At 46.2% G+C, this 15,079-nt stretch overlaps 1 protein-coding gene across 2 annotated transcripts in view; it reads left to right on the plus strand.

Annotated features, from left to right (window-relative positions):
* Window positions 1-15,079, plus strand: part of ptpn4a (protein tyrosine phosphatase non-receptor type 4a) — a 70,573-nt gene that overhangs the window by 51,140 nt on the left and 4,354 nt on the right. Inside the window, exons 12-25 of one of the 2 annotated variants that reach the window (XM_076875370.1) lie at window positions 605-777; window positions 1,754-1,822; window positions 1,904-2,038; window positions 3,077-3,238; window positions 6,338-6,497; window positions 7,232-7,315; window positions 7,558-7,614; window positions 7,816-7,972; window positions 9,675-9,841; window positions 10,045-10,135; window positions 10,373-10,434; window positions 11,342-11,488; window positions 11,915-12,050; window positions 12,099-14,859. In XM_076875370.1, coding sequence (XP_076731485.1) covers window positions 605-777; window positions 1,754-1,822; window positions 1,904-2,038; window positions 3,077-3,238; window positions 6,338-6,497; window positions 7,232-7,315; window positions 7,558-7,614; window positions 7,816-7,972; window positions 9,675-9,841; window positions 10,045-10,135; window positions 10,373-10,434; window positions 11,342-11,488; window positions 11,915-12,050; window positions 12,099-12,142 — 1,644 coding nt within the window. In that variant the 3' untranslated portion in view covers window positions 12,143-14,859. The other variant, XM_004566010.6, reaches the window with a different exon arrangement.

The raw sequence follows: 15,079 nt of genomic DNA on the forward strand, positions 1-15,079 counted from the left end.
TTACGATAAGGGTTCAGATCGCGCGAACAGGTGTGAATGTGAATGTGTGTGTTTAGTTAGTTTGTTTGTTTGTTTTAATCAATTTTAAATCATGCTTTTTATTTGTTTTTGTTTCTAATGTCTCTGTAAAGCACTTTGAATCACCTTGTTGTTGAATTGTGCTATACAAATAAATTTGCCTTGCCTAGAAAATAAAAACAGTTTTCTTAAAAGCTGCCTTGGTGGAGTTTGTGCTCTCTGAGCGCTTCTTGTTTATTTATTTCTGTTTTTTGGCTCCGGACCAAAAGTGTTAACAAGCTAAATGTTTGAAATAGACTCAGAGTACTAAAGACAAGCTTATCTCAAAGTAATGAAGTGTGACGGGGCTTTTCCTGGATTTTTGCTGCTCTCTGAGCCACACGATGTTTCTTTCTTGCACAGTTATCACCCCCTGAAGGCCCTTTGTGATTCAGGAGAAAAGAACCTGTCTGAAATCGCTCAAAGTAGAGAATAAAAAGTAATAGCAGGGCGGCAAACATGTGCAACAGTTTGTTACTGTAGCTAACAGTTATGGATGATCGGAGCAGGTCACGAACTAACCCCGTCCTCTCCTCGCTGCACACAGACCGAGTCTCGTGAGACGCTGCTCGGCTTCAACATGGTCAACTACCGGGCCTGTAAGAACCTGTGGAAAGCCTGCGTGGAGCACCACACCTTCTTCAGGCTGGAGCGGCCCATCCCGCCGCAGAAGAACTTCTTCGCCTACTACTTCACCCTGGGCTCCAAGTTCAGATACTGGTGAGAACCGCAGGCCACAAACACGAGCTGTCAGAGAAGCACCGGAGAGCCTCTGAGCATCCAGGGTCTCACATGTCCAGCACACACACAGATATGTGGGTGGATGCTTTGTCTGGCCCTCCTCCTTCGCGTCAGTTTGCGAGGCTGAAAGTGGCCGCCGTTTGCCTTTGAACCTTCTCGCACTACCTTGCCCCTGAAAAGCACGGCTTAATTATTCATGGTTTGCCTGAAACAAAGTAACCGAATTCGTGTTTGGCCTTCCGACCGTTGTCTTTCAAGTTTTGCGGGAAGTGTTTGTGTCCACGTGAGAGCCAGCCGTGCATTTCATTTCATTTTCCGTCACGCTGCCGCCGCCCTCCTCCTTTCAGACAGAGCATTCCTTCCCGTTTGGTTTGATAGTTTTTTGTTTTTTACTTCAAGTTGGAACCGGCACCGAAACATAAAATAAAATGAGGTTTTCTCCTCGCTGCTTTATGACATTGCACTGTGTCAACTTTGTTTCACTTCACTGGCGCCATGTTTTTCGTTTCCTTTTTCTATGAAATGTGAGCGAGAGCTGAACTGAGAGCTGGAGGTCTTGTGATGCATTATTGAGCAGCAGTGATGCAACGTGAGCTAGGCTCGTCTGATGTTTGGCTCCGCTGAGTGCGAGTGGTTGAGATATTGACTGACTTTTCAATAAGCACAGACCTGAATTGTGAATTTGTGCTGTTAAAAATCTTATTAACTTTGTTTCAGAAGATGAAATATGCTGTGCTTGTTACTGGTTGGCAGGCAGCTCATGGTGTTTAGATTTCTTAAAGATCGGAGGAGCTAATTCACTGAAGTGCCTCTCGTTATTAGAATAAGGCAGCACGGTCTTGTTGTGTTAAATAAAATCGATATGCATTTATGGATTTATCACATTTGTTACAGAAAACCTTCGATAGCTGCTTTTTGAAACTGTCCTAAACTTAGTTGTTTTTGTCGTCTTCAGCGGGCGGACGGAGGTGCAGTCTGTGCAGTACGGGAAGGAGAAAGGCATCAAGGACAGAGTGTTTGCCAGGTAATTCTCGGGTTCTTGATGGTCAGCTGATGATTCATGTTGATTTTGTGCAACGCTGAGTTAGTGCGTCTGTCTGAGCAGGTCACCCAGCAAGCCGCTGGCCAGGAAGTTGGTGAGTGGAACCGACTGGGAGTCGGTCAGCAGGAACAGCCTATCGGACGAGAGATTGGAGACCCAGAGCCTGCCCACTCGCTCCCCGCCCGGCACGCCCAATCAGTGAGTTCTGAGTACAGTTCAGCTGTCTCCGTAACTCTTCACCTATGTCCCGCAGACCTGGACTTATCTGGGATTCAGACAGCAGAGATGTGATAGCCCAAATGTTCACCTGCCAGCTGCTGGTGCAAAGTCCATGTCAGATTGTGCCGATGTGGGAAAAGAAAATAGTCTGGTGTGTTCATCCCAGCACATCTAAAACCTGCAGCTCCCCCACCCTTTCCCTAAACAATATTCAAGATCACTGCGTAGTTTCACCTGTAAAGAAAACTAAATGTTAAAGTGCACGTTCACTGATGAGGAGTTTCTCCTTCGTCAGGATATATCGGATATTTCCCGTCCACTCCTCTCTCACAGGGCTGAGGCTGTGTTTATTTTCAGGTCAGCTTGTGCTCTGTTATTATAGATTAACGAGAAGCTTATAAAGTAAATAAAACTGCTGTATTTCTGCAGGTAAAAGTCTGCTTCACTGTGGAGAGAACAGACCAGGCGCTGGTCCAACTTCTGCTTTCTTTCTCTCCTTTTGGACACCTGTTTGTGTTTTTATTGAACTTGTCAAGAATTAATTGGTGGGTGATAACGAGTTTTTCAAGAGTCGTTGCTGGTTCTGAGTGGCTCCGCCTCTTTTACCACAACGTTTGTTAACTCAGTATTCAGCCAGAGAAACATCGACTTCAGTCTGAGCAGCACTGCTGGGATCTCCTCGACCATAATGGCCATTTATGGCTTTCAGCCTTACATGAGGAGAAATCGTAAGGCAGAGAGCAGGTGAATAATCTTCCAGTTGTTCAGCATCTGTTATGAATCAGATGAAGGCAGAGCGTCATTAAAGTGTCAAATCTGGATGTTTTAATAAGCAATGCCTCCTTGCAGCCTTACAGCTGACATAAATCCAGACGCGAATGTAAAAAGAGTTAAATTGTAAAGATCACGAGCTTTAAATCTGAACGTCTTGCTGGTAAATAAACGAATGATGCGTTTGGGGTCACGTTTCCATCGCTGCCCTTGAACACTGTGTGTCTGCGTCTGTTTGTTTGTCAGGAACTCGCTGTTTGTCCAAGAAGGCACGCGACTACGGCCGTCGTCGGTCGGCCACCTGGTGGATCACGTGATCCACGCTTCACCCAGCCTGCCCGTCTTCTCCTCCAATCACAAGTCGGCGTCGTCCACGCAGGCTAACAGCATCAGCCTGGACTCCACACCGTAAGTCGTCTCCTTCTCCTTTAACGCACGTCCCACTCACGTTTCTTCAAGCTCTTTGTATTTGGGCAGCAAACATCAGCTTTGGACTCGGTGGCAGAGCGGTGGTTGGATCATAATTTGACTGCTTCGTAAATAGAGCGTCCCCCGAACACAGACACCCTTTAATTTACATTTTACTCATCAGATTTAGTCTGAGAGTACTGCTGAGTTGACAGCTTTTGTTTTTAGTCTGCCTGTCGGTGTCTGTGGCTTCTCCCGACAGTTCACACCCTCCCAGTGTCACTTAGCTGGCCCCAGTGGAAAGATGAACCCTTTGAAAAACAGCCCGTAAAATGTGTTTATAGCGCATAGCAGGGCGGAGCGCTTGTGCAACAGGGCTGAACTAGGAATTAGCACGCGCGTGTGTGTCTGTGTGCGCGTGCATCTGTGCTTTCTGGATCTCCTTAAAATGCTCTCACACTGTGAAATATTCGTCGAGTCGTTTAATAAAGTTCCACACGGCTGCTTCGGCGTCTGAAATCTTGCATCGAGCTGGTAGGAGAGATGGATGTCTCAGTTGGACGTCAGGATGGTTAAGTAACATTTAAGTGGTAGTTCCTCTGCCTACAAAGCTGCACACGCAGACGAACACGCCAAGTCAGTGGCTCATCGCTCTGTTACGGAGCCAGAACATGACATAATCACCTGCTCTCCCTTCCTCCCTCTCTGTTATTGTGTGCTTCGTCCATCGTGGTAGTGGAAATAAAAACAGGCCAAAACAGCGTTTTATGAGGTGAACCTCAGATGCTTTATTTTGGAGTTTGCATGTTTAACCCTTCAGACTTTAGTCTTTCCTGATGAAAACAAGTCTTCATAATTAGTGTCAAAGCACCTCAGGTCCGTGAGTAAGAGACATTCATGATCCATGTTACCTGTTCAGGTTAAAAGCAAAACACATCACGGTTTAGAGAATATATAAAAGCTATGAATTCACTGATAATATTAAACCTGGTGAATTATTTTGATTACACTTTATAATGCTGCCTGTGAAGTATTTGGAATTATTTGAATGCATTATTTAAATTTAGTTACAATGTAACATACACGAGGTTCTACTTAAATGAGCTTCCAGTACAATTCCTTTGTTTCCTGTTACAGCCTGGATTGTTAGTGTTAGTCTACCCAGCTTTGAGTCCATATAGGTAAATATCATTTCAAAAATTGCTGTGACGTTGCACGCTCAGTTGAAGGTCGAATTATTACAAAGCGTTAGCGTTGTTTTAAAATTTGTTCTATTTTCAGCTACAGTTGTTCAGAAGCACATCTATCAGTTTTAATCACAGCGCTATACTTAGTATTAGCCACGTTCCTTTTGCTGTGAATGTTTTCTGCAACTGTGCAGAAGAGAATTGGGACGCTAACCATTAGAAGAAATGTTTTTAAGTACGTCTTTCAGCTTCAGTGGTTATGAACCTCAACCATGAATCACTTTTTGATATCAGCCGCTGGTTGGAACCGCTGTGGTTTGGCTTTGATATAATTTATCAAATAAATTCTGCCTTTTCGAGTGAATATTTGCAGCATTGCTTGCGTGTTTTCAGGTGGATCACTCCTCGGCATTACGCGTTGGAGATTTTCCTCCAGTTAAACTAAAAGGAGAATCTGCTTTTTGTCACCACGCCCTTTAAAAAAAGCCCCAATGTTCTGTTTTCTAGTGGCGTGAAGTTGAAAATGATCTGTTTAGCTAACCACAGTACACTGGAGGGATCCTTATTTTTAATTGCAGTGTCTTTATTTCCTTGACAGCGTCAGGGAAAAAGCCTGGCGTGATTATGCCTTTGGCCGGAGCTGGGAGTTTATGACACGGTGGATTTTCTTTCGTTTGTTATTGTCGGATTAAACGTCGATTGGGTCATCCTCTTTACAACAGCGCGGCGCTGCACACGCAGACTTCTCGCTGCAGTGCCAGAAGGCGTGGCGTTGTTTTCGCGTGCACCCAAATTATGTGCTGGTGCATCTAAATGAAAGTTGTCATAATAAATTATTTTCTGTGCTGTAATCAAACTCTTTTCTCTGAATTCAAAGCAAAGGCAGGCTTTGGTGAATTATTTAGTTGGAAAATAAAAACTGGGTGTGCACTGAAACAGGTCTTAAATTTGTCTTTTTGTGGTTTGTAAAGCAACATTTTTCTTTATTGCAGCTCCTTTTAGCCCTCTCGTGTACCCGCATATGATTTTTCTGTCACTGCACACTCATTTGGTTCCCTCTTACACCGTGCTTTCAAAAATTTATCGAGCGATAAACATAGATCCAGTATGGAAGTATTTGATAGAAGGAAAGCTAAAAAGCAGGGCTTAGCCGTGTCCTCATCCCGGGGCTGGCCTAAGGTTGTGGCTGTCGCGCCGAGCAGATGCATAATGCAGGATGATGTGCAGCCTCGGCTCAGGCCTGCTGCGCGCTGCCCTCTCTCTCTCTGAAAGCCTGACCTGGTTTTGACCCATAATAAATGTTAGTTTGCATTCGTGTGTTTAAGAGACAAAGTGACAGTGGTAGCAGAAGCCAAAACAAAGGCAATGCTCTTTGACTTGTGCTTCTGCCCCCGAGGAGCGCCCGTACGCAGCAGTGCACACGCGTGGATGCAGACATGCACTGAAATGCTTTTACGCAGCAGAGACCGAGCCCTGATGATGCTGAAAGCCTCACCTGGCTGCTGATTCGCCGTACACGCCGACTGCTTCTTTATTGTCGGGATGATGGAGGGGGGATGTTTTCCTTCCTCCAGCAGCCCTTTTATCGAGGTTAATGCATTGTGACTAACACAGTGCTATTAAGCCTCCCTGTCTCTCACGGTCTCCTCGCCTGCTTTTCTCCATTTGTCTTCACTCCACCTCTTTAACAAAGAGGAAGACCATTGTTGTGTAGTTATCATGAATGCATGTTTGCGGCTTTGCTGTCCGTCCTCGAGCTCTCACAGCAGCTTCACAAATCCTGTGTTACTAACGGTATCGTAACAAATGGCGACACAAAGGACTTTGAAACGTGTTTCTCGCTGTCATCTCGCCTTCATTTTTGCTTTATTGCTGCTTTCTTCTTCTTCCTCCCGCCGTTTGCCTCCCTCAGGTCTCCAGATGGGGTGGATGGCCAGCCTCCAGCTCTCCCGCCCAAGCAGCTGAGCAGGAAGACCCTGAGCCAGATCATCCAGGCCCACTCCCAGCAAAGCCTGCTGGACAATCACCTCAATGAGATGTATGACGTTCCCGTCAATGCCGACAAGACCACGGTCAGTACGAAGGCGTCATAAAAAAAAACTGCAACAGTTTCTGTACAAGTAAATGGAAACTGTGTTAGCTTCAGAAGTCGTCTGATTCTAGATGTTTGAATATCTGAATAGATGAAGAGAAATCCCCGAGTATTTTATATTTGTGCCGTTTTTATATAATCTTTCTAAGCTGTTTAGAGTCTTTTAGCTCATTGTTTTGGCTGTTAAGCATCTACCGGCATCATATTAAAAAGGCGGGGTCGTTGCTGTCTTTGGTCCCAAGACTTATTTCTTCTATGAGTCTCTAAATCTGGCAAAATGAGGATGAAAGAAGGCGGCACGCTCTGCTTGGACGTATGTGTAAAAGGGACTAAACCTTAGAGGTGGTTTTAAATGATTTGGAAACGGTGACATATACCTGCAAATATTATGACACCTGTTGAAGTTTCTCATTCTGTTTCATTCTTTTTATGTGTTTCAGACTTGAATTTACTGGTTACATTTTTTAAAAAGTGACGTTTGTGCTAAAAATGCAAGAAAAGTTGGGCTGAAGTGAACCACTTTATTCTGGTGTACTGTGGTGCATTTATAGCCGTCTGTATTGTAATGTATTTGCAGTTGTACTCGTGTAACAGGAAAGAGAATGAATCTATTAAGCTTACAGGATCGGCCGCTGTTAAAGTCTGAGCGCTCGGAGCTGTTGTTTGACAATGTGCTGATCCGTGATGTTGACGTGATGACTTGTGTTCTTCCAGCTGAACGGAGTAGTCCCTCACGATAACTTGGTCCTGATCAAGATGAGACCGGATGAACACGGACGCTTCGGCTTCAATGTCAAGGTGAGAGCTGAGGAGACGGGAGTGAAAACTCCCCTCGCCACCTTTTATCTCTCCTGCAGCCGCTCAGTCTGACTTGTGTTTTTCTAGCTTATTTCTATGCCTGGTGTAAACCTTTGCCCGTGGGCACGTCATCTGTAAGCACGCGGACACATCCGCACTGCTTTCCCAAATGTTAACTCGACCCTAAATATAAAAAGGACGTTTGTGTAAGACGCTGTTAACGTGTGTGTGTGTGTCTGCAGGGTGGAGCTGACCAGAAAATGCCCATCATTGTGTCTAGAGTGGCTCCGGGAACCTCAGTAAGTCAACAAGAACCTCATTTGTCTTTACACTCTAGTGAGTTGCACATTTTTTCCTCTCACTCATAAAAACACGTCTTCAGCCGCCAAACTCTCTGAGGTCTCCGTGGTGGAGTCAGATTGATGCTGACTTTAGTATAAAACGTCCAGAAACACAAAACTTCAGCTATCTTATTTGTTTCTTCTCTTTCTCCTCTTCAGGCTGACCTCTGTGTGCCTCGCCTTAACGAGGGCGACCAGGTAGTCCTGATTAATGGGCGGGACATCTCTGACCACACCCATGACCAGGTAGTCATGTTCATCAAGGCCAGCTGTGAGAACCACTCCGGGGAGCTCATCCTATTGGTCAGACCTAATGGTGAGTGGTTGTTAGAGTGCCCAGTGCATTAAACACTGATCAGGTGTAACATCCTGACCGCTGACAGCTGAGGTGAATAACACCTATCTCTTCATCATGCCATCTGCTAGTGGGCGGGATATATCAGGGAGGAAGTGAATATTTTGTCCTCAAAGTTGATGTTAGGAGGAAAAATGGTCGAGTGTAAGGATTTGACAAAAGGCCAAACTGGGTCAGAGCATCTCCAGAACCTCAGCTCCTGTGGGGTATTCCCAGGGTGTCCCCCAGGGGTCAGTGTGCATCAGCGACAGGGTCATGAGTGGCCAACGGTCACGGATGAGCAAAGGCTGACCCGTGTGGTTCGATCAAACAGCAGAAAAAGTTGATGCTGGTTCTGATAGAAAGGTGTTAGAATACACCGAGCATCAGAGTTTGCTGTGTGCTGAGCTCCAGACCAGTCGGGGTGCCCATGCTGACCCCTGTTCACCACCGGAAACGCCAGCAACGGACATGTGAGCGTCAGAAATGAACCACAGAGCAATGCAAGGAGGTGTCCTGGTCTGATGAATCCCACCTCACAGCTCACAGGCCTCACAGGTATCTGTTGCTAACATCTTGGTGCGGTTACCACAGCAAAATGGGAACCAGCACAATATCAGGCAGGTGGTCATGATGTCATGTCTGATCGTTTACACCGACAGGCAAACTTCTGGTACTTAGGCCTTTACAGAAAGTAATGAAAGATCAGATTTTTAGAGGATATTTGTACACGTATAAACTGTAAGTACTCTCGAACACTAGTACTGTAGGTATGTGAGTAGCTCATATATTTTCTTCAGGCTTTAACCTTCAGAGTGTCTTTGTATGCTAGTGAGCTTCTTCTGCCACTTCCTGGGTTTGAATATTTGCTCCTGATGAGACTTGCAGTTTGTGCGGTGCGGCCGGTTTTAATTTAAGGACCGTAAACATTCGAATGAAGTGTTTTACAGGCTGAGTGCAGCACACTCCTGAAAATGAAATGTGGTCAGAAACTGGTGGAAACGAGATCTGCGAAGCCGCACGTGGTGGTATCCGTACGTCTCGGCCGTATGTGTGTTCACCACATAGAAGACTCGTGCTGAAGCGTCTCCTTTAATCAGCGAAGCGGGGAGAAGTGCTCTTAAAGATGATGAAACAGAGAAACTGTTTGGTGTGTGGATCAGAAACAGATCAAAGCAGATAGAAGAGTCCATCGAAGTCTTTACGTTATTCAGTTTTGCTGTTGAAATGTTGGACTGTAAGTATTTACACACAGAGGACACGTGTTCTCTTTGTGCTCGAGTTTTGTTGTATTTAAAAGTTTGTTGTTTAACTCCATGTTTTTATTCTTGGGCTCTACTAGTGTAGCTTTGCACGACTTACAGTTGAGCGTTAACGTGTCCTCTGTAAGTCCTTTATCTACTGTCTTAAACGAGCTGTTTGGACTCCTCTTCCTCCTCTTCCTCATTCCTGATTGGCTGCTTCCTGCAAAGGACAGATTTGAGCAGCTCGTGGTTTGAGCCGCATGCTCGACACAACCACTTTCATGCGGATCCAGGATTAGAGCCTTTGCCTTACAGGGATGTAAGCTGAGCTCATTATTGTGAACTTTGTTTAATCTTAGCAGCGGTGATCTGTATATGTGTCAGATGGAAAAGCTCATAGATTCCTGTCACAGTTTGTTTTCCTCTCCTCTCCTGCTCAGCCATCTATGACGTGGTGGAGGAGAAGGTGGATCCAGAGCCAGATTTTCAGTACATCCCTGAGAAATCCCCTCAGGACCCGGCCCAGCTAGACCAGCATGCTTTGAGAGACTCTATGGTCGCACTGAAGGAAGGCCTGGGCGGCGGAGCCATACTGGCACAGTTTGATGTAAGAAGGACACGAAAAAAGTTCACACGCTCACGCACACGTGAAACTGCAGGCTCGAGTCGGTGGTTTGTCATTTATTTTAAAATATTTTGTTGATTGATTCTTTCCTCCACGTTCCTGATTTATGCGCTTTTAAAATTTATAATACATAAAAACGCACAAAACAAAGACAAATGCTGATATTTGTGTTCCTTGTCTTGCAGCAACTGTACAGGAAGAGGCCGGGGATGACGATGCTGTGTGCCAAATTACCTCAGAACGTTTCCAAAAATCGCTACAGAGACATCTCTCCCTGTACGTGACCCCACAGCGCTATGCTCGCTAACTTTCTCCTTTTTCTCATCATTTCCCCTCGACTTCTATTTTCTGACTTTTTCCAACAACTTTTAACAGAAGTAACAAAGTAACGACCCGAGAACAAAGGATAAAATCCTCCTTAAATGCAAACATGCATTAAAGACACAGTTTGGACTTGTTGCTGTTTTTCTTTGCCTAATCTGACCCCCTTCTCTTGTTCGTCTCTCCCGACAGATGATGCCACCCGCGTCATTCTGAAAAGCACAGATGATTACATCAATGCAAATTACATCAATGTGAGTTATCTTTAATGTCTGCAGTTTTGCTTGCGTGATGCTCTGTTACACTGATGCTGAATCGCAGCCGGTGCATTTGAACAGGACTATCATATCACACGCTGCTCCAGTTTCGGAGCCGTGAGTTTGGGTCCTTGTGGCCATATTTGGACGAGGGGCTTGAGTGCTAGTTTGTCAGTGAATCCTGGAAAGCTGCACCCATCATCTGGTAGTTATGCTAAGTAACTGAAACTGGAGCGCAGACTTCTTGGGCTGGCTCTGCCACATGGCAGGCTGTGGTATCGGCCCGCCAGGCCTTTATTTTTCAAAGCTAACGGCAGCTTGCGTGTAGAAGAGGGTTACAAACAGAGAACAGGTGCTTCTTGGTAAGAATTTAATATAAGAGCGTAATATTTTAATGAATTGAATCTCCTTCCTGTGGGTGGCTCTGTCTGTTCATGTCATGCCTTCTCAGACCTACTGGAGGTTTGTTCCCTGCAGCAAACACGACAACCTTTGCAAACAGTGTTTCAGTGTGAAGGGCGGCATTTTAAAGCCTTGTTCACTCTGTGATCGGTAGTTGTTCGGCGTGAAGGACACAGGCCCTGCTTCCTCGCCGTCTAATCAGCATGAACAAATCCAGCTTCTCATCAGTGTCATTATTAATTCAGGGGCTGTAGGTAATCTGATAAAGACCTGGGATAATTTGACTGTTATTTGATTTGATAGAGTTGGGACGCTCATGGAAAATGACCATTCATTTATTCTCTGTTAGCTAGAAAGTGTAGTTAATGACATGTTGTATTGGGACAAGCGCTGATCCAAAAAAACAACAAAATAAGTTGGAGTAAGATGCAAATCTAATGCAGTCTCTGCTTCTTTAACCTGAACCTCTGATGTGTGTGTGTGTGTGTGTCGTCCTGTGTAGATGGAGATTCCTGCGTCCAGCCTGATAAACCGCTACATCGCGTGCCAGGGCCCGCTGCCCAACACCTGCCCCGACTTCTGGCAGATGACGTGGGAGCAGGGCTCATCCATGGTGGTCATGCTGACCACCCAGGTCGAGAGGGGGCGGGTATGTAAAAGATCTCTTCAAGGACGAGGGCAGGAAACTGAAAATGTACTGTTAGAAAGAGCCGTTTGAATTTAACGTTTCGCCGGTAAGCGGCACAGGTTACGACGCTGAGGCGTCTGGTCGAGCTGCGTCGTAATGCCTCAGTATATTTAATTATTTACAAAAGTCTGCAAAGTCTCACACGCTGCAGACTTCTCTGCAGCTCAAGCCGTTGTTAGTTTTGGAAAGAAGTAATCCTTAACACAACATTACGTAACAACGAAGCTTCCAGACACGGTGCAGATAAAAAATCTCTGGACTCGATCTACAGTTTACATCCAGGGATGAGAAATTGGAGAAACTGGACATGTTTAATGGTTTGAAATGTAACGGCGAGGACGCGATGGGTAGATGCTGAGAGTCATAAGGTGTTTGATGTGTTTACAGGTGAAGTGTCACCAGTACTGGCCCAACCCTGACAACAGCGCCACATACGGAGACTTTAAAATCACGTGCCACAATGAAGAGGGCAACTCTGCCTTCCTGGTCCGGGAGATGACCCTCACACACACACCGGTAAACTCACACACACACACACACACACACACACACACACACACACACACACACACACACACACACACACACACACAGCCAGATCACATCAGAAAGTAAAGCCGATGACCCGGGCGGGCGAGGGCGCCCCAGAGGAAGACTCCGGGTCCAATCTCAGAGAGGGAACCGCGTCTCAGGAAGGATGAGCTGTCGAAGGACCCCGAGGAGGTGTGTTGCCATAGTGACCAGTGTGGGCTGTTCTTTTTCTGGCTCCCACTGCAGCACGCGGGCCACATATTGGGATCTGGTTGCCACGACAACCCAAACACTCCAGTCGGCCACATTGCAGAAAAGGAGAAAGACGGAGAGCAGAGGAACAGAGAGTGGGATGAGGATGGTTTGAAGAACGGGGACGTAAGTTCGGTTCGATCGTGGCGTCGAAGCCTTCGGCGTGCTGCGGCGCGCTTTTAGTTCTTTCATGCTTTTAAACCACACACAGCCAGAGTACAGCACGGGCGCCAGAACGAGCCACGGCGGCCTGAGAGCAAAACAGAACCACCCCCTTTAACTAGATTCTTTGTTTGATACTTTCATTTATTATATTTTTTATGGTCATTTCAAAAAACAAATAAAACGAATACTAGAACAAATAAGTCTCGGTCGTTGTGTCCTTGGGCGAGACACTTCACCTGTGTCTGCTGGTGCTGGTCAGAGGGCCCGGTGGCGCCAGTGTCCGGCAGCCTCGCCTCTGGCAGGTTTGTGGGTTTGTTTTCATCACTCTGATGATGTCAGAGAGCATAGATATTCTTAATATGGTCATCCACACCCCGCTCTGGCTCCACCTACCCCTCTGTTCTTATCTTTTAATCTTAAGGAGGATGGTTTGAAAAGAATGAGGAACACGAACCAACGGATTTCTCCAAAGCTCCTCTGACTCCAAGTAAACAGATATCTTTCTGGAAATGAGCACAGCAGATCCCGCCTTGATCTCCCTGTGAGGAAGAGGAGGGGGAGGCCAGTTTGGGGTATTCAGTGCTACAAATCAGCTGACCCAGCTGTTCGTGTGCCTCTTTTTGAAGGAGGTGCCTCTGAATGTGCCAGAGATGCAGAGTGAAGCATGAGCCCAGGCTTTTTAAGTGCAGCGACACACACACATGGGAGGTGGGCGGGGCTTCTGCGCCTGGACGTCCACTCTCGGTGACGTCATACAGACCCAAGAACAGAAAAACCTGCAAGAAATGAAACTTTTGGCTCACAGGCATTATTTGTGTGACCTCACCGATTGTTTAATATGAGCATTCGCCATGGAAACGGTAAAAAAAGGATGATGGATCCCCTTTAGTAAACCACATGCTGCTGTATTGTCTCCTGTTAAATGGGCACTGTTCGGGGAGTTGATATATAAAGTTGGTATGAATAAGTAAACCGAAGGCTTTTGTTTGTTTGCTGCGTGTAACATGTGTGATGTGTAAACGTAGCGTCCAAACGGCGAGCTTTCGTGCCGGATCAGCTGTCTGTTTTTCCCGATCGCTTTCCTGCGTGCGGTCCGCGCAGCGTGACCTTTAAAGTATACGGCTATAAGAGGAGCCAATTAGCATTCTCCTCTGCCTGTGATTGTTGCTATGGAGATAGATGTGTTACCATGGCGATACGGCGAGGCAGTATTAAAGAGGAACACAGCGGCTCTGATTCGCACAAGAAACGGTGGTCAGTGCTTGGTTTCTTCTGCAGGGTGTGTGTTTGTGTGTCACGGTGATCCCGTGGGGTTTAAATCCTACCAACTTCGATTTTTCCACCATGGTTGGACCTTTTTTTGTATTTTTCTTGTCCCTGATGAATCGATAAAAGAGAGAAGATCTCTTGTGTTTATTCAGTGTCTAATAGAGACACTAAAAAATGTTTTCATAAGATGTGATTTACCAAATGTGTCCAGCAGAGTAAAAAGAATTAAACTGCTGTTACTTCTTCGCTCTACCCGTTTCATAACATAATTACACAAACAGGGTTCTGTGTTGTGTATCCCCAGGATGCAGAGCTCAGTGAAACATGCTTAGCGGTCTCCCACATAAAATACAATTCCTTGTTTTGGCGTGAGTGTGGTTGACATTTGAAAGTGAGGAATTCTTTGTGAGCTTTAGGTCTTCACTGAGGTCAGGGTGAATACCCTCAGTTGGTCTTCAGTGCCCTCCATCATGAAGAAGAAGTCTTTGTGTAAAAGATTACATAAAAACATAAAGGAGCATTTGTAGTCGGGCTAGTATCGGCTGGCTGTTGATGTATTGGTGTAAAGACGTTGCAGAAAAATGAGCCCCGGGGTAATCAGACGACTGTATCATCGGTGTTTGTTCAGCAGAGCAGATCTGATGTCGTCTGTAACGCTCGCGGTCTGCAGCACATGCAGCAGAGCAGCGTCACTGCTGCGGAGTCGAGCCGTGTCTAACTTCCCCTTTTAAACGTGTTGTATTTACACCGTTGCTCCAGCCAGCCGGAGAATCCTGGATGCAGGACCTTGGGAGTGTCCGGTGGCGTCTGGTGTTGGGAGGGTAGCCTCGGGTCCTGTAGGTCGAAAGGCTGAAGCTCTGTGGATCAGACTGACGTTACACCGTAGGTCTGAGTTTGCAGAGCGGGCCCACGGCACAATTTTCACTGCCTGTCAGGAATTCTGATCCCATTACTCATCAGCGTGTGCACATCTCAAACATCTTTACTGTATCTGCATCTCCAGAATCCAGCACTGCTCGTCCACAGATGATCTTTATTTTCTGTGTGTGCGTGTGCGTGTGCGTGTGTGTGTGTGTGTGTGTGTGTGTGTGTGTGTGTGTGTGTGTGTGTGCGCGCGCGCGTGTGTTCAGAGCGAGCAAAAGAGGGAAATCACTCAGATTCAGTACGTGGCTTGGCCCGACCACGGCGTTCCCGACGACTCCACTGATTTCCTGGACTTTGTGGCTCTCGTACGGACCAAACGGGCTGGACAGGACCAGCCAATGGTGGTGCACTGCAGGTACGGCCATTCTGTGTGAACCATGTGACCATGGCGAGCCAAAGATTACAGGATAA

Source organism: Maylandia zebra, linkage group LG16, assembly GCF_041146795.1.
Source record: "Maylandia zebra isolate NMK-2024a linkage group LG16, Mzebra_GT3a, whole genome shotgun sequence".
NCBI classification, from domain to species: Eukaryota; Metazoa; Chordata; class Actinopteri; order Cichliformes; family Cichlidae; genus Maylandia; species Maylandia zebra.